Source organism: Aotus nancymaae, unplaced genomic scaffold, assembly GCF_030222135.1.
Source record: "Aotus nancymaae isolate 86718 unplaced genomic scaffold, 86718_ANA_hifiasm-v0.15.2.pri h1tg000210l, whole genome shotgun sequence".
NCBI lineage: Eukaryota > Metazoa > Chordata > Mammalia > Primates > Aotidae > Aotus > Aotus nancymaae.
The window spans coordinates 183,823-200,439 of record NW_026988625.1 but is presented as its reverse complement, the minus strand read 5'-3'; the positions used below and the strand labels follow the sequence as shown (position 1 = coordinate 200,439).

Genomic DNA, 16,617 nt, shown 5'->3' with positions numbered 1-16,617 from the left:
AGAGTGGACAGAGGCTTGCACCTGAGCTCCGGGGGAGGGGAGAGCGCGGAGCCCCCACACTCTAAGGCGGGACTGGGATCAGATGCCATCCCTAGGACGCCTGGAGACTACTGGGAGCCCGATCTGGGCTGGAGCCCTTGGGATGAAGCGGTGGGGGCAGGTGGGCGAGAGGTGGAGGAGTCGGAAGAGGACCCTGCCCAGCCTTGGCCCGGGGGCGCCAGGAGCCCTGGGAGGGTGGAGGGGACCAGAGGCCACTCTGTGAGGTGGGGGTAATCCAGTCCCACTTCACAGGTCCCAGGGCCCCTAGGACAGACACAGACTCCTCCTGGGTGATTAGCACTGCGCTCTGCTGGAACTTTTCCGCAGTGGGCAGCTTGTGGGCAAGGAACAGCAGACACTCTGGCCCTCGGCACAAACCAGAGGGCCCTCCTGCCCTGCCCCTGGCAAGGACCTTTGCCTTTGAGTGCGGTCACCAGGCTTCAAGCTGATTTAGCACACAGTAGGCTGAAGGCACAGGGGCCCCACCTAGTCTCCTTCCTGGTCTAGGCCCTGGGGGATTCAGGCCCCAGGAGAACTCGAGAAGGGACGGCACAGCCTGGGGCAGGTCCCCAGTGGCAAGACCAGGTCTGACCTTTCCTGGGATCTGTGGCTTAGCAGCTGAGGACTGAGGTCAGGCAGGAAGGAAGTGGGCAGGGCTGAGCCAGGGGTGAATCCAGGACCTGGGGAGGGGCCACCTAGTGCCCAGGGAGGGGGCAGGTGGGGCTGGTGGCAACTGAGTTTTATAGACCTTCCTGACAAGTGGGGGAAAGAGCCAGGGTACACTCCAGTGGTTATGGGAGCCACCGCCTGCTCCCCTGTAATGGGCACCTTGAGGGCCAACAGGAACAATGGTCCCTCTCCAACCTGTCCTTTCATTTCCACCCCTCACTCTCAGGCACCCACCCATGTCCCTTCCTGGGATCTGGGCCAGACCAGGGGCCCTCAGTCCCACCTCAAGTGAGACTTCAGGAAGAACTTCCAGGGGAAACAGGAGGATGGCAGTGGGATGGACTGTGGGGAGGTCATTTGTAAACAAGGCAGCTATGCCTGTGCCCTGGGCCTTCCAAAGTCCACCTGTAGGCTGCATCTTCCGGAAGGCCCACCCTGTGGCCTGGAAGGCACCTGGACTACAGTGATCTCCCTACCTTGCAGGTGCTCCCTCCCTCCCCCAGGGCACCTTGCCAGGCCTTAGGGTGATATGGGGGCTTTCTGGGCCCCTGCCCATCGTAAAACTGACTAAAGTAGGGAGGGTGGGAGGCCACATGGATACCCCTACCTGCTGCTTGACCTTGATGAGACCTTGGCCGCTTGCTTTCCCCATCTGCTGTTGGGCATGACCTCAGCACAACAGACCTGGGCTGGAGTCAGGGGTAGGGGGAGCTTTGGCTGCTGGGCACCGGCGTGGCAGGGCTGTGTGCCTGGCTTTGCTTTCCCCTAACCCCATCAGGCCTGGGCTGGCCGCCCACTTCTGTTCACCACAGAGCTGGGTTTCCCTGGGGACCAGTGGACTAGCCTAGCCCCACACCGCTCCCCAGCCCCTCCTGGCCACAGCTTGAGCTGGGAGGAGGATGGAGGCTGGGCCGCCTCCTGGACCCCCTCCCTCCCTGCCCTGCCTTCCAAGGCCCGGCAGCCTCAGTCCACTGCTGGGCCTGGAACACAGAGCAGTGGCTGTCCTGTGAGGAGGTGGGTGTCCAGAGTGCTAGACAGGATGGGGCTGGACCAGGGGGAGTCTGATGTCACCCCCATTTTAGGAGGGAGAAGACCAAGGACGAGGAGGGCTTCAGCTTGCCCACGGTGACCCACTGCTGGAGACTAGCTACAGTGGTCTCCCAGGAGAACGGAGGGTCCCAGAACTCCCAGGCTGTGGGATTTGGAGAGGGGAAGGGAGGGCATGAGGAGGTAGCAGGAATCAGGGAGGATTTCCTGGGCAAGGGAGCTTCGGGGCTGGACTGAGGGTGGCCGAGGTTGGGGCAGAGGAACTCCACTGGGGGAGTGAGGGAGCTGAGCTTGGAGGGCTTCAAAGGGGAGGTGCCCTCCAGGGCACCCTGCTCTGGGACCAGACTCCCCTACACGCCATGGTTCCCAGCTCAAATGTAAGACTCTTTCCGAAGCTCCCACAGTCTCTCTCTACCTCTGCCCGCACGCATGCCCCGGTCCTGACAGCCCCAGTCTCCCCTGCAGGTCCCAGAGCAGCTCCAGCAGGATGGCGGCTCCAGCATCTCTAAGGCCTGCAGGGGGTCCAGCCCCATGGGGGGCGCCCTAGGCCTCCGACAGCTCCCCATCTGTGCTCCTGCCTGCCGGCCATCCTCAGGCCACTCGCCATGGGCGGCTGCTTCTCCAAGCCCAAACCAGGTACCTCCTGTCTTCCTGCCTCTGTCCTTACTCCTCCCTCCCTGCCTCCTCCTCCCTCCTCTTCCCCCCCTCCCTCTCTGAGCTCGGCAGGCCTCTGAAGTAGGTCAGGCTAGGCAGGAGCCCGCTCGGAATGTTAATACGCGCGGCCAGGAGGGGGTAGGGGGCCTGGAGCAGTTCCCCGGGCTGGCCCCCGCTCCAGTGGGTGCCCCTTTTTCCTTGGGGCTTTGAGTGGTGGTGGTGGTGGAAATAACAGCAGGACCCTTCTTGGAAAAGGAAAGGCAGGGTTCCTCCTGTTGCGTTGGGGAAGGGGCTATGCCCCCAGGGCCAGGGAAGGGGGTGTCTGGGGATAACCTCAGACACTCTGTGACCTGGGGCATGCAACTTACCTCTCTGAGCCTCAGTTTTTCTCTCTGCAAAAGAGAAGGGCTGGCCACCTTGACCTCTCAGTGTTGCTGTGAGAGTGTAGTGGGCAGATCCTGGCCCACTCCCTCTCCTCTGACCCCCTGTGTGGTCTTGGGCTGCCTTCTTGGCCTTTCTGGACACACTTCCCCATTTATACAGGAAATTGCCACCCAACCTAGCCTGTGCGGCTCCAGCCAGATGTGGGAGTGTCCTGGGGCGCTGGGGAGGCCTAGGTCTGTTCCCCACTGAAGACTCCTGTCTATGGAGCTCTCCCTCTGGCTCCCCACTTTCCCTCTTCTCTCCTCACAACACCTAGGGAGGCAGGACTGTGCAGCTTTGTCACAGATGGAGAAACTGAGGTTTAGCGAGGCCTCAAGAGCCCAGCCAGTGCTCCACTCACCCCGCCAGTCCGCCCGGCCAGCTCACCCCAGCTCCCCTTACCTGATACCCATCGGCTCCATTACCTTGGAACTTGTGAGCCTTTTCTCCTTTTCCTGGGTCTAAGGGAGAACTTGGGGGAGGGAGGAGAGCTGTGATGACCCACCGGGCAGAGGGACCCACCTGCCCCTGCTCCAGGAAACCACTTTTCCTCCCCCGGCTCCTGTGCTTTGGACACCCAGGCCTGCCCTGGATCCCTCCCTGCCTCAAAATGTGCCTTGGGCAGATGACGTCCATTGTCTCCCCTTAGAAGTGGATGGGATGATGCCAGCTGGCCTCATACCAGGCATCTGTGGCACTGCTGGGCTGGCAGGAGGCTCTGGCAGAAGATGCCACCTGCAGGCTCTTTTAAAGGACCCCAAAGGGCTGGCCTGCCTGGGACCCGTGGCCCCAGGACTCGTGGCCCCAGGACTGTCATTGTTGGGGGGGGAGCACTCTCACCAAAGGTAGCACTAAGACCTTAGGCAAATCCAGCCCTGTCCTTTCCCGGCTGTGTGGCCTTGGGCAGGTAATCTCACCCTTCTGAGCCTCTGCGTCCTCATTGTAAAGTGGGGCTGTTGTGCCTAGCATGAGGCCTGCACACAAGAAGCACTTGTGGAGTATTGTTATCCCTTCTTCCCTGAGCTGGGCTCTGTGCCGCCAGGACTCCCCTGCGGGGCTGGAGCCAGAGGCTCAGGGCCCAGATGCCCATGCTGGGCAGGTCAGGCATGAGGCTTAGACAATTTCCAGATATGGGAGTAACAGTGTTTGGGGAGTGAGGGTTCAGGGGCCACAGAGAGACCAGAGCAAGCAGAAGATCTCTATGCAAATCCTTCACTTTCTATCTGACTCCACTCAGTTCTGTGGTTCTGTGTGGATCAGTACCTGGCTTCCTGGGCTCCCTCTGTGCTCCTACGTGTTCTGTCTGAGTTCTTGATAAGAAGATATCGGCCGGGCACAGTGGCTCACACCTCTAATCCCAGCACTTTGGGAGGCCAAGGCAGGTGGATTGCGAGGTCAGGAGTTCGAGACCAGCCTGGGCAACACAGTGAAACCCCATCTCTACTAAAATACAAAAAATTAGCTGGGCATGGTGGCCGATGCCTGTAATCCCAGCTACTCAGGAGACTGAGGTGGGAGAATCGCTTGACCTCAGGAGGCAGAGGTTGCATTGAGCTGAGATTGCACCACTGCACTCCAGCCTGGGCAAGACAGCGAGACTCCATCTCCAAAAAAAAAAAAAAAATCACACAAGGATAGGATAGGAAGATATCAGGCCACTCCCTCACCTAGCTCAGAGCTAGGAGGAAGTGCAGCTCTCTTAGCATCTGTTAATCTGCCTTTTATTAGGCCACAGCTGCTACCTAAAGGCTTTCCATCCTCATCATGGCTGCTAGGCTCAGAGCTAACTGGTAAAACACTGCCGCCCAACTCCATCTTTTGAGCTTCTACTCTGGGTTACATACATTATTTCCTTCAGCATTCACTATCACCAACGAGGCAGGCATTTGCTCTTCTCTCTGTTTTATTTTTGGTTTTTGAGATGAGGTCTCATTCTGTTGCCCAGGCTGGAGTAAAGTTGCACAATCATAGCTCACAGCAGCCTGGAACTCTTGGGCTCAAGTGATCCTCCCACCTCAGCCTCCTAAGTAATAGGGACTATAGGCCTGCACTACCATGACTGGCAATTTTTTTTTTTTTTTTTTTTGAGACAGTCTCACTCTTTCACCCAGGCTGGAGTGCAGTGGCACGATCTCAGCTCACTGCAACCTCTGCCTCCCAGATTCAAGTGATTCTCCTGCCTCAGCCTCCTAAGTAGCTGGGATTACAAGCCTATGCCACCATGACCAGCTAATTTTTATATTTTTAGTAGAGACGGAGTTTTGCCATGTTGGCCAGGCTGGTCTCAAACTCCTGACTTCAAGTGATCTGCCTGCCTCGGCCTCTCAAAGTGCTGGGATTTCAGGAGTGAGCTATCATTCCCAGCCAGCTGGCACATTTTAAATTTTTTTGTAGAGACTAGGTCTCGCCCTGTTGCCCAGGCTGGTCTTGAACTCCTGACCTCAAGTGATCCTCCTGCCTTGGCCTCCCAAAGTGTCGGGATTACAGGCATGAACCACTGCACCTGGCCTTCTCTCCATTTTATAATAAAGGCATCTTGAGGTCCAAAGAGGCTAAGGCAGGACTATGGGCAGCCAGAAGTCATGGAGCTGGGGCTGATCCCATTTTGTGGGTGAGCAGATACGCCCCTCCCATCCACCTTTCCAAAGGGCCCCTGACTTAATGGCTTCCGTTAGACTGTATCAGTGAGCAGGCTCAGAGCCTTCTGGGAGGTGGAGGATGAGAGTGGCCTGGCTTGGCATTATCTGGCCCCCCTGCCAGGCTATTTGTGAGCTCCCACAGCTTCCAGAGCTGGTGTCAGCTAAGTCCACAGTATTTCTCTTTTTAATTCTTCCAAAAACATTTTAACACTATTACATAAAGTATAGCAAATGGAATGAAAAACCCCACCCATAACCCCCCACCTGATATGACTGGCTCAGTGTGGTTATGTGCTCTGCCCCCTCCCTGCCAGGCTGGAGTCAAGGAACTGACCTTTGCCCCTGTCCCCTGCTATGCCTGGGCCTGAGCTGGGGGCTGGGACTTGGGGTTGGGGAGGGGGCCTGGCCAGGGTGGGGGATTAGCAGAACATGAGATGAGGGATATGCAGGGGCCAGGCAGCCAGGAGAGGCAACTCCTGAGCTTTGTCTGGGTAGATGGGAAGGATGGTGCCCCAGCCCAGGGGACAGCTCAGGTAAAGGGCTGGAGGTGCAGCTCAGCAGACTCTCTGGGTTCTTGGTTTCTGGAGTGTCAGGTCTGAATGAGGTGGTGGGGATAAGAGGTGAAGCCTGGAGGCGCTGGTGCCTTGGGAGGTGAGAGAGGTACCTCCTGCTCCGGCATCGGGCCCATGCTGTGCCAGAGGCTTAGCGTCCACCACTCAGCATCCTCCCTACAGCAGCAGCCTGCGGGGCCGGATTATTGCTGCTAAAAATTCTGTTTATTGTTCTCTTCTAATTAGAAAAATATCCCAGGAACATCATAGGGAATTTGGAGAATGTGGAAAAGTAGAAAGAAGAAAATGGCAATCTCTGGCTCACTCCCCACTATAGCTGGCCCCGTGGGCATGCTGGGGTGGGGGCCTCTGTATGGAGGCTGTAGGGGGTTTGTGCCCCCTCTGTGCCATCCACATGCATTCCCATGCTGGGGTTCACACCCAGGACACACAAGGACACTGAAAACCCAGCACCTGGTCAGTGATGAAGGATTCTCAAATTGGTGAGAAGAGCTATTTTAAGAAGTTGAAATTGGGCAGGGCGTGGTAGCTCATGCCTGTAATCCCAGCACTGTGGGAGGCTGAGGCGGGTAAATTACCTGAGGTTGGAAGTTCAAGATCAGGCTGACCAACATGGAGAAATCCCATTTCTACTAAAAATACAAAATTAGCTGGGCGTGGTGGCGCATGCCTGTAATCCCAGCTACTTGAGAGGCTGACAGGAGAATAGCTTGAACCCGGGAGGCAGAGGTTGCAGTGAGCTGAGATGGTGCCATTGGACTTCAGCCTGGGCAACAAGAGTGAAACTCTGTCCAAAAAAAAAAAAAGAAGAAGAAGAAGAAGTTGAAATTATTCTGTGTACATTTTTTTTTTAATTTTTGAAAAAAATTTAAATGTATGGGAAAGTTGTAAGAATAGACAATGAACCCTTGACTTCCTGTCATCCAGATTCACTAGCTGGGAACTGAGCTGCTGCCACTTTTGAATCCCTGAATGCACATGAGTCATACCCTAAATGTGTCCCTGAGCTGTCAGGGATGTAGTCATTGTCCATTGGAAGATCCAGGACTTTCGGGCCTCAGGGTTCTTTCTGCTGCAGAGATTTCTGCAGCCAGGAGAGTTGCAGGGTTGGAGGAACTTAGCTCTGTACCCCCCTTCACTAATACTGCAAGTGAAAAAGGAAGCCAGGTGTGGTGGCTCACGCCTGTAATCCCAGCACTTTGGGAGACTAAGGTGGGCAGATCGCTTGGGGTCAGGAGTTTGAGGGCTGCCTGGCCAACATGTTGAAACCCCGTCTCTACCAAAAAATACAAAAATTAGCCTGGTGTGGTGGCATTCAGTAGTCCCAGCTACTGGGGAGGCTGAGGTGGGAGAAGCGCTTGAACTCAGGAGGCAGAGGCTGCAGTGAGCCGAGATTGCCCGACTGCACTGCAGCTGGGCGACAGACCGAGACCCTGTCTCAAAAAAAAAAAAATAAATAAAAACAGACATACAGAAAGGAATTCATGCAGACCCGGGTGCACCCCCACCCATCCATGCCCCTCCTCTGCTTTATGCCAGGTTTAATGCTCTTTGCTGGTGGTGCAGAGGGCATTCTGGGGAGGTTGCCAGGCAGGACTGAGCCTCCCAGCACCCTGAGGAGCTGGACTCTGCATCCAGCTTGTGGGATGGGGGAGGAAGTGGGCTGAGCTGGGGGACTCAAGGCGCTGCCCTGCCCACAGTGGAGCTCAAGATCGAGGTGGTGCTGCCTGAGAAGGAGAGAGGCAAGGAGGAGCTGTCGGCCAGTGGGAAGGGCAGCCCCCGGGCCTACCAGGGCAACGGCACGGCCCGCCACTTCCACACGGAGGAGCGCCTGCCCACCCCTCACCCCTACCCCAGCCCTCAGGACTGTGTGGAGGCTGCTGTTTGCCACGTCAAGGACCTTGAGAATGGCCAGTGGGTTCTGGGCCTGCCTGGGCGTGGGATCAGGGATCCGAAAGTGGGAGGGTGAGGCACAGGCCATAGCCCGGGGGCAGGGGGTGGCCTGAAGACTCCTGGTCACTGCCTCTGTGGCCTCTACCGGTCTGGGGCTGCTCCCCAGAAGGCTCAGCACTGGGAGGAGCTGCCAGGAGGTTGTGCCTGGGGTCTGACCTGTCCTCTGAGTGTTGCGGTTCCCCAGGATGCGGGAAGTGGAGCTGGGCTGGGGGAAGGTGTTGCTGGTGAAGGACAATGGGGAGTTCCACGCCCTGGGCCACAAGTGTCCACACTACGGAGCACCCCTGGTGAAAGGTGAGCTGTCAGGTGGGAGGCATGAAGGGGACCTTCCAGGCCCCATGCCAGCTTGGCTCCTCTCCAGGCTCCAGGATCTTCCTCTATCAGAGAAGCCTCCTGGGCTGTGGGGAGGGGCCCGCAGTTGCCAGGGCACAAGGATCCTTGGGAAGCAACCCCTGCTGGTGGCCCCAGCCTGGCACCTCCCCTTCCCAGGAGTTCTGTCCCGTGGTCGGGTGCGCTGCCCCTGGCATGGCGCCTGCTTCAACATCAGCACTGGGGACCTGGAGGACTTCCCCGGCCTGGACAGTCTGCACAAGTTCCAGGTGGGGCCAGGAGTGCAGTGGGGTGGGAATCTGGGGTGTAGGGTTCAGGGCTGGTCCTGAGCAATGCAGCCCTTGCAGGTGAAGATTGAGAAGGAGAAGGTGTATGTCCGGGCCAGCAAGCAGGTGAGGGGGTGGCTCAGGCCTCAGGTAGAAGGAAGGAGTGGGGAGGGCATCTTGGCCCAGAGAACACCACAGGCAAAGACCCTGTGGTGGGAGGAGCTTGGCACGTATCACTGGAGCAGAGTGAGGGGTTGTGGTGGGGATGAGGCTGGGCTGGACTCCAGGACTTGCCTGCCAGGATGACGGCACGTGGAGGATGGCAATGACTCTCCACCCTCCTGCCACCCACAGGCCCTGCAGCTGCAGCGAAGGACCAAGGTGATGGCCAAGTGTATCTCTCCAAGTGCTGGGTACAGCGGTAGCACCAATGTGCTCATTGTGGGTGCAGGTTGGTAGTGGAGTTATGAGGGGCAGGGTGGGAGATGGGGCTGGAGAGACGTGGTCCCTGGCCCATGGGCCCCTCCCCTCAGGTGCAGCTGGCCTGGTGTGTGCAGAGACACTGCGGCAGGAGGGCTTCTCCGACCGGATCGTCCTGTGCACGCTAGACCGGCATCTTCCCTATGACCGTCCCAAGCTCAGCAAGGTAGCGGGTGGGGCAAGTAGGGACCTTATCCCTCTCAGTCAAGCCCACTTTGAGCCTTGCTTGTCACCCCATGGGGGTCTGGCCAGATGCCCTCTCTGCTTATGCTAGGCCTGTGCAGGTGCCCCCCCAAAAATCTAAGTTTTTTTTTTCGTTGTTGTTGTTTTTTGAGACAGGGTCTCGCTCTGTCACCTGGGCTGGAGTGCAGTGGCTCCATCTTAGCTTACTGCAACTTCCACCTTCTGGGTTCAAACAATTTTCATGCTTCAGCCTCTAGAGTAGCTGGGATTACAGGTGTGCACCACCACATCTGGCTAATGTTTTGTATTTTTAGTAGAGACAGGGTTTTGCCATGTTGCCCAGACCGGTCTTGAACTCCTGAGTTCAGGCAATCCACCTGCCTCAGTCTCCCAAAGTGCTAGAATTACAGGCGTGAGCCACCTGGCCTGGCTTTTCTTTTTTTGAGACAGGGTCTTGCTGTGTCGCCCAGGCTGCAGTACAGTGCCTGTCTCACAGCTCACTGCAGCATCCTCCCACCTCAGCCTCCCGGGTAGCTGAGACTACAGGCGTGCACCACCATCCTGGCTAATATTTTGTATGTTTTGTAGAGACGAGGTTTTGTCATGTTGCCCAGGCTGGCCTTGAACTCCTGGGCTCAAGCGATCCTCCTGCCTGAGACTCCCAAAGTGTTGGGATTACAAGCGTGAGTCACTGTGCCTGGCCAGATCTGGGTTTGCTGAGTTCTGTTCTGCAGCCCCTGTGGCTGGGGCTGGCCCCACCTTCCCTGGGTGCCAGGGTCTTCTGCTGTAAACTGACTCCTCTCAAGCTGGCTGTCTCCCGCAGTCCCTGGACACACAGCCTGAGCAGCTGGCCCTGAGGCCCAAGGAGTTTTTCCGAGCCTATGGCATCGAGGTGCTCACCGAGGCTCAGGTACAGGGTCAGGAAACAGGCCCCAGGGAGGGAAGGCAGGAACCCTGAGGTTGTGTGGGCCCCTGGGGCGGGGGGTCGGTGCTCTTCCTGGCCCCACTGCCCAGGCACCTGGGAGGTGCCCCAGACTTGGGAGACAGCAATGAGCTTCTTCTCAGTGGGTCATGGGCGCACACAGAGCCCCAGGGTGTCCAGAAATGAATGATCAGGGCTGGATAGGAGAGCCTAGTGGGACTTGGGAGGGCAAGGCGGGTTTGAAGGGAAGGTGATGTCCGAAGCTTAAAGAACAAAGTCCAGGTGGCAGGATCTGCTCCAGTGGGGCTTCTCAGAAGCTGTGGCTGGGCTCTGGGTGTATGCCAGGACCCAGGAGCGGGCAGCGAGGTCCAGGCCCATGCCCAAGCTTATGCTCTGCCTGGCGGGGGTTACAGGTGGTCACAGTGGACGTGAGAAACAAGAAGGTCGTGTTCAAGGATGGCTTCAAGCTGGAGTATAGCAAGCTACTGCTGGCACCAGGGAGCAGGTAGGAGGGTCTCCCTCTTACCCTTCATTGGATACTGGGCAGGCCACTGGCCTGGACAGGGCTGGGGCTGCCAGAAGGCCTTCACTGATGCTGCCATGTCTCAGCCCCAAGACTCTGAGCTGCAAAGGCAAAGAGGTGGAGAACGTGTTCACCATCCGGACGCCAGAGGATGCCAATCGCGTGGTGAGGCTGGCCCGAGGCCGCAATGTAGTCGTCGTAGGAGCCGGCTTCCTGGGTGAGAGGTAGTGGGCGGTGGGGATGGTGATGGTCAGGTCATCATGGACAGTTCCAGGGAAGTTCTGGCCCAGGGAGGTGCAGGGTACCAGTCTGCCATCCCCTGCCCACCATCAGGGATGGAGGTGGCCGCTTACCTGACAGAGAAGGCCCACTCTGTGTCTGTGGTGGAGCTGGAGGAGACGCCCTTCAGGAGGTTCCTGGGGGAGCGCGTAGGTCGTGCCCTCATGAAGGTGAGCCCACCCCAGTACCCAGTGCCTCAGAGCCCTGGGGCCCAGCCCGGCCCCTGGCTGCGCTCTCATCCACCACCCACCTGCCCATTTGCCTGACAGATGTTTGAGAACAACCGGGTGAAATTCTACATGCAGACGGAGGTGTCGGAGCTGCGGGCCCAGGAGGGAAAGGTGGGCCCTTCTCCCTTCTCCCTGCTGCTTTCTGTCCTCTGTCTCCTAGCCTGGGAGCTGGGCCCACCTGTTCACCCACCAACTCCCCACAGCTGAAGGAGGTTGTGTTGAAGAGCAGCAAGGTCGTGCGGGCTGATGTCTGCGTGGTGGGCATTGGTGAGTGGCTGTGCGGGCGGGCAGGCGTGAACCAGCGCAGTCGTCTGCACATGCTCACATGTGACCTTGCGTTAGTCCCTTCCCCTCCCAGAGCCTCAGTTTCCACCACATCTGTCAAATGGGGACCCCAACAGCCCCCACTTCACAGAGCTGTTGGGGAAGGTGTGTTCCGGGCTCAGCCCAGGCCTGGCACAGAGGATGCTCCCAGTGCCTGCAGCCCAGTAACACTCCTCTCCATGCCCTGCGAGAGCTGATAGACAAGCCTTGAATTGGCTCCTGCTCCAGCTGAGGTGCCAATCTGGGGAGGGGCTGACCTGGGAGGTGTTAACACCTGCAGGGGCTGAGGAGGTATGGCATGCTGCCCCCCACTTAAGGGCATCGTGGAACACTTCTGGGAGGAGGCAATACCCGAGGTCTTGTGGGAGGCACTGGGGTCTGTGGAAGCCCGGGTAGTGTGCCAGGGTGCATGAAAGCCCCAGGTGGGCAGCCCCTGGATGATCAGTCTGGGGCTGGTACACCACATGCAGGGTGTGGGGTGTGCCCTTGGAGAGTGACTATGCAGAAGGGAAGGACCAGGGAGTGGACACAGGCCTCCGTGTGGTCAGGTGCGGTGCCCGCCACGGGCTTCCTGAGGCAGAGCGGCATCGGTCTGGATTCCCGAGGCTTCATCCCTGTCAACAAGGTGAGGTGGATGGCGCTGGGTGGGGAGGGCCTGGTCTTGGCTGGGTGTGTCAGGAGGTTCAGGTCAGGGCCCCTGTCGCACCCGTGGAGCCCTGGGCCCTCTCTCTACAGATGATGCAGACCAATGTCCCAGGCGTGTTTGCAGCTGGTGATGCCGTCACCTTCCCCCTTGCCTGGAGGAACAACCGGAGAGTGAACATTCCACACTGGCAGATGGCTCATGCTCAGGGTATGGCCAGTCCCGAGGCACATGGAGGGGTGGGAGGGAGTCTCAGTGTCCCCATGCCCACGCCTCAGTTGCTGACCTTGGGTCCTGGACACTGTGTTAGGCATCAAAGCTCTGATGTGGGTTCTCTGGCCAACCTCATCCTGGCGATCCAGCCAGCACACAGAGTGACACCCCATTGAGCCAGCCACAGCTTCTCAACCTCAGTTTTCCTTCTGCTAGTCACTCCCTTTTTGTCCCCAAGGACATATATTCTGCAGAATTCCTAATCAACCTGGGGAAGGAGGGAGGGATTGAATGGGTCATCTTCATACTTCATGCCTCTGTTTCCCTCGGGCCACTCAACTGTCTCTGTGAACTCAGTTGCTTCACGTAGGTCCCCAAGGTGGCATCTAAGCCCAGAAACCTGGGCTCAGTGGAGACACTGTGCTTTCTGAAGAATAGCTTTCTCCTCCTCATGTTTGCTGTCCACTAAGTCCCCCAAGCCTTGCCCACAGTGCACACCTGGTCTGGGACCCTAAGCTGCAGATGCCATCACATTAGCTGCCCCACTTCCTCAGAGAGAGGACTGCCAGACTTGCAGCCTGGGACAAGGGACTTCTCTGCACCCACCTTCCCTTCCCTCTGCCTGTACACTTGAGGGTTTGCAGCTTGAAACCCTACTCCTGGTACCAATTTCTGTTCAAGTTCAAAGTCTAAAGTTGTTGCTAGGTTGTAAGTAACCAAGGCTACTTATCAGCCAAGTATAATTAGGATTTAACCGGGAGAGTTTAGGACACTTTGAAGTACATCCAATACAGGGGTCTACTGGGGCCTCATAGGCTGCCCATGACAGACAGCCACCCCCACAGCCCTTCCGGGCCTTTTCCCTCACTGTTGGCTTGCATCACCTGAGGCTTCCAGTGGGGACCACCCACGCTGGTCTTGTTGAGGCCTTGTGCATGGCTGTCATCTGTGCCTCCCTGCATACTTATGTCCCATTCTCCTCCCTCTTCAGACCTGATGTGTCTGATTAGGTGTCTCTGTGCACAGCTGAAATGGTGGAGTAGTCCCCCAACCCCAAGAAACAGACCTTCCAGAGGCAGGGCACTTTATTCAGATTCTGTAGGGAAGCAATCAAGTGGCTAGCTCTGAGTCAGGTGTTCCCCTGCACCAGTCAGCTGCAGGAGCAAGTGGGCAGTGGGCTGAACAATGATGTCTCTTGACCTCTGGGGAGACCAGGAGGAGGAGCCACACGTGTCAGGGGTCTCCACAGCATCAGGAGCAGGTATTGTGGGAGTGGTAAGGGCGAGAGTCGGGGTTTTCATGGCCCTGGGTCCCGCAGGGCGCGTGGCAGCCCAGAACATGCTGGCGCAGGAGGCGGAGATCAGCACCGTGCCCTACCTCTGGACCGCCATGTTTGGCAAGAGTCTGCGCTACACGGGTAACCCCGTGGCCTCGGAAGGGGGTGGGACCGAGGGTATTAGGGGCGGGGCTTGGATGTGGGGCGGGGCTGGAAACCTAGGGGCAGTGCTATGACCGCACTAAGGAGAGGCCGGTAAGAAATCGCTAGGGGCGAGGTTAGGAACTACCTAAAAGGACGTATGGAGCAGGGCCTGGTGGGGTTAGGAGGGGATCCTGTGAAGTCTCCTTCCCTTCCCCGGCTCACGTGGGTGCCACCCACCTGCCCGGCCCACAGGCTACGGAGAAGGCTTCGACGACGTCATCATCCAGGGAGATCTGGAGGAGCTGAAGTTTGTGGCTTTTTACACTAAGTGAGAGCATCAGGATGCAGTGTGGGCGCGAAGCAGCGGGAGCTCAGTCGGGAAGGGGGATTCATCCCAGGCAAAATCCCAGAAAAACGACCCAGCCCTGAGCCCCGCTGAAGACTGCTGGAGCTTCCCTAGGAAAGCCTGAAGCTTGTGCATGGTCAAGCCGCAATGTGCAAAGCAGGACGGGCTGGGTGCATTTCCTGTTGCCCTGGGCTAGGTCCTTCCCTGGGCCCCAGATGGACAGCAGTGCATCAGGGTTTTCAAAAAGGGGCTACTGCCTGGCAGTCCTCAGGCTTGGCCATCTTCTCCCTGCAGAGGTGACGAGGTGATCGCCGTGGCCAGCATGAACTACGATCCTATCGTGTCCAAGGTTGCTGAGGTGCTGGCCTCAGGCCGTGCCATCCGGAAGCGGGAAGTGGAGTGAGTGTGGGTGTGGGAGGCCTGGACGGGGGAGTAGTTCCCTGGAGGACTGGCTAAGCTGCCCATGACAGCCAGCTACCCCGACAGCCTTCCAGGGCTTTTCCCTTCACTGTTGGTTTGCATCACCTGAGGCTTCCAGGACTACAGGGAGGTATGGGGCAAGGATTATGGTTTGGGAGTAGGCTGGTTATGTGCTTACAGTGGATGGAAGGGATAGGGGTGTGTATCCCCCAGCAGGGCCAGTGCTGTGGGGAGGGGTCAGGGCCCAATGCATGGGCGATCACCAGGCCTGGGACACCTAACTGGACGTGTTTGTGCTAAGCCTGATAGAAGCTAGATGAGAAACACAGCTAGTGATGCCCTGGGTATACCCTTCATAGAGATGTTGGGGTGGTTCTAGGGCTCACTCAACACCAGCTAGTTCCCTTATCCTGGCATGGTGCCAATGAGATTCACCCTCTGGGAGGGACTGGGGACAGCCTGGAGGCCACTGGGGGGCTTTGAGACAGGGGCAGGTTTCAAGCTGGAAACAATGGAGGACCAGAAGGGGACATGATAAATGACATGCTCTCTCCGTGGCCTTCTGTTTCTCTCTCTTGCCTTCGTGAAGGCTGTTTGTGCTGCACAGCAAGTACGTGTCCCTCATGTTGACCGTTCTGAGCCTTTCCCATCTCAGCCCAGACCCTCCACTCAATGGACTATCTCCATCTATCCAAGTACACCTCCCTGCTGGGCACCAGGGCCTGGCACAGAACAGACCCCCTGCTGTCCTCAAGGGCCAGCTGCTCTGGGTGCCCAGAGTGGAGAGGCTTTCTTCTGTCCTGACCCCTCTTCCCCTCATTCTTGCAGGACTGGCGACATGTCTTGGCTTACGGGGAAAGGATCCTGAGCTCACATGCAGTAGACTTGGGCAGGCACGGGGTGGGGGCAGGGGAGCACCAGGGGCAGAGGCCAAGCCTTGGGGGCAGGTGCCAATCTCCAGTCCCAGGATCCCCCAGGTCAGAACCTGAGCCCTCCCAGTGCTTGCCTTCAGCCACCTGACTCCCCTCCAGGGAGGCCTCTGCAGTCTCCAGAAGATGCTCAACCCTCAAGGCCTCTGCTGCCACTGACAGCTGGCACTAGAGGCAGGACAGGCCCTGTCTCTTCTCCTTCTGTTGGGACTGGTCCCCTGAAGGACCCAGCAACATGTTAGACGTTACTGTAAAATTAAAACGCACACATTTGCAGATCTGTATGACTCCCAGTGTAATTGGGCCAGCAGGCATAGGGCCAGACCACAGGGAACAGGCACAATCATACAATACTAGGTGCCACACCAAGGAAATTTGGCCTGTGAACGCCCAGAGAAGGTAGCAACTGATTCTGCGCCCCCTGCCCTCCCACATCTCTCTCCTCTCTGCGATCAGGGAAAGTTTTTTGCTTTTGGCTCTGAATTTTGAAGGGAGAGTACTACAGGTAGAAGGGACAACACGCCCAATGGTCTTGAGATAGTAAATGCTCCTTCAGAGGTGGCTCCTGCTTGACACTTTGGGGCATTTGACCACTTAGGGCTATGGGAGCTGTGTCCTGAGACAGACCCCGTGCCTTTCATAGCCGGAGCATTCTCAATTCCCATGTTGGAGGTGAAGCAGCTGAGGCCCTGCTAAGTAGGAATAAGAATCCAGAGGCTCCTCGCCGCGTTGCCTCCCAGTCAATAAGAACGCCAAGGAATGAGGGGAAATGCGGGGGGTCAGGGCTGGGGGCGCTAGCAGGAAAGGGAGCGTTGAGCCGCCTGCAGAGGCCGCTGCGAGCCCGGAACCCTGTATGTGAGATCCCAAAAGCGGCGGACAATCCAGGCCAGAGTCACGCCCAGACACAGGGCATGCCGGGAACTGCGAGCCCACCGAGGGTATTCGGGCGGTGTGGGCCTGGGAGGCACCGGGGAAGGGCAGTTCCGAGGCGTTGGGGACGGGACACCGCATTCACTAGAAGGGACAGCCCAGCACCAGTCCCCAAAAAGTCCCACGCTCGCCACGCGGCAACACGACCCCGCACTCGCCCGCGGTCTGTTGGCCAGCTCTAGG

The 16,617-nt window shown here is 57.9% G+C and overlaps 1 protein-coding gene across 10 annotated transcripts; it reads left to right on the top strand.

Moving 5' to 3' along the window:
• Window positions 1-2,283: 2,283 nt before the first annotated feature.
• Window positions 2,284-15,886, top strand: AIFM3 (apoptosis inducing factor mitochondria associated 3). 10 transcript variants are annotated; one of them, XM_012466518.2, is made up of 21 exons: window positions 2,284-2,391; window positions 7,744-7,957; window positions 8,181-8,290; window positions 8,486-8,595; window positions 8,674-8,718; window positions 8,947-9,043; window positions 9,126-9,238; window positions 10,079-10,165; window positions 10,591-10,682; window positions 10,787-10,917; window positions 11,034-11,149; window positions 11,249-11,320; window positions 11,413-11,476; window positions 12,082-12,158; window positions 12,269-12,386; window positions 13,708-13,806; window positions 14,062-14,137; window positions 14,450-14,554; window positions 15,165-15,185; window positions 15,404-15,468; window positions 15,523-15,884. In XM_012466518.2, exons 1-20 carry the CDS (start codon window positions 2,361-2,363, stop codon window positions 15,441-15,443), a joined length of 1,818 nt encoding a protein of 605 aa, XP_012321941.1. In that variant the 5' UTR covers window positions 2,284-2,360; the 3' UTR covers window positions 15,444-15,468; window positions 15,523-15,884. The 10 variants fall into 10 exon arrangements, with proteins under 10 accessions (XP_012321941.1, XP_012321938.1, XP_012321939.1 ...); XM_012466515.2 differs by having other exon boundaries at window positions 15,165-15,468; XM_012466516.2 differs by having other exon boundaries at window positions 15,404-15,539.
• Window positions 15,887-16,617: the final 731 nt, after the last annotated feature.

Bases quoted from the DNA above. Each gene is read 5' to 3' on its own strand.
- AIFM3 (XM_012466513.3), top strand. From the start codon at position 2,361: ATGGGCGGCTGCTTCTCCAAGCCCAAACCAG. The intron at 12,159-12,268 runs GTGAGGTGGATG...CTCTCTCTACAG, and splicing joins GCTTCATCCCTGTCAACAAG to ATGATGCAGACCAATGTCCC. The intron at 12,387-13,707 runs GTATGGCCAGTC...TGGGTCCCGCAG, and splicing joins GCAGATGGCTCATGCTCAGG to GGCGCGTGGCAGCCCAGAAC.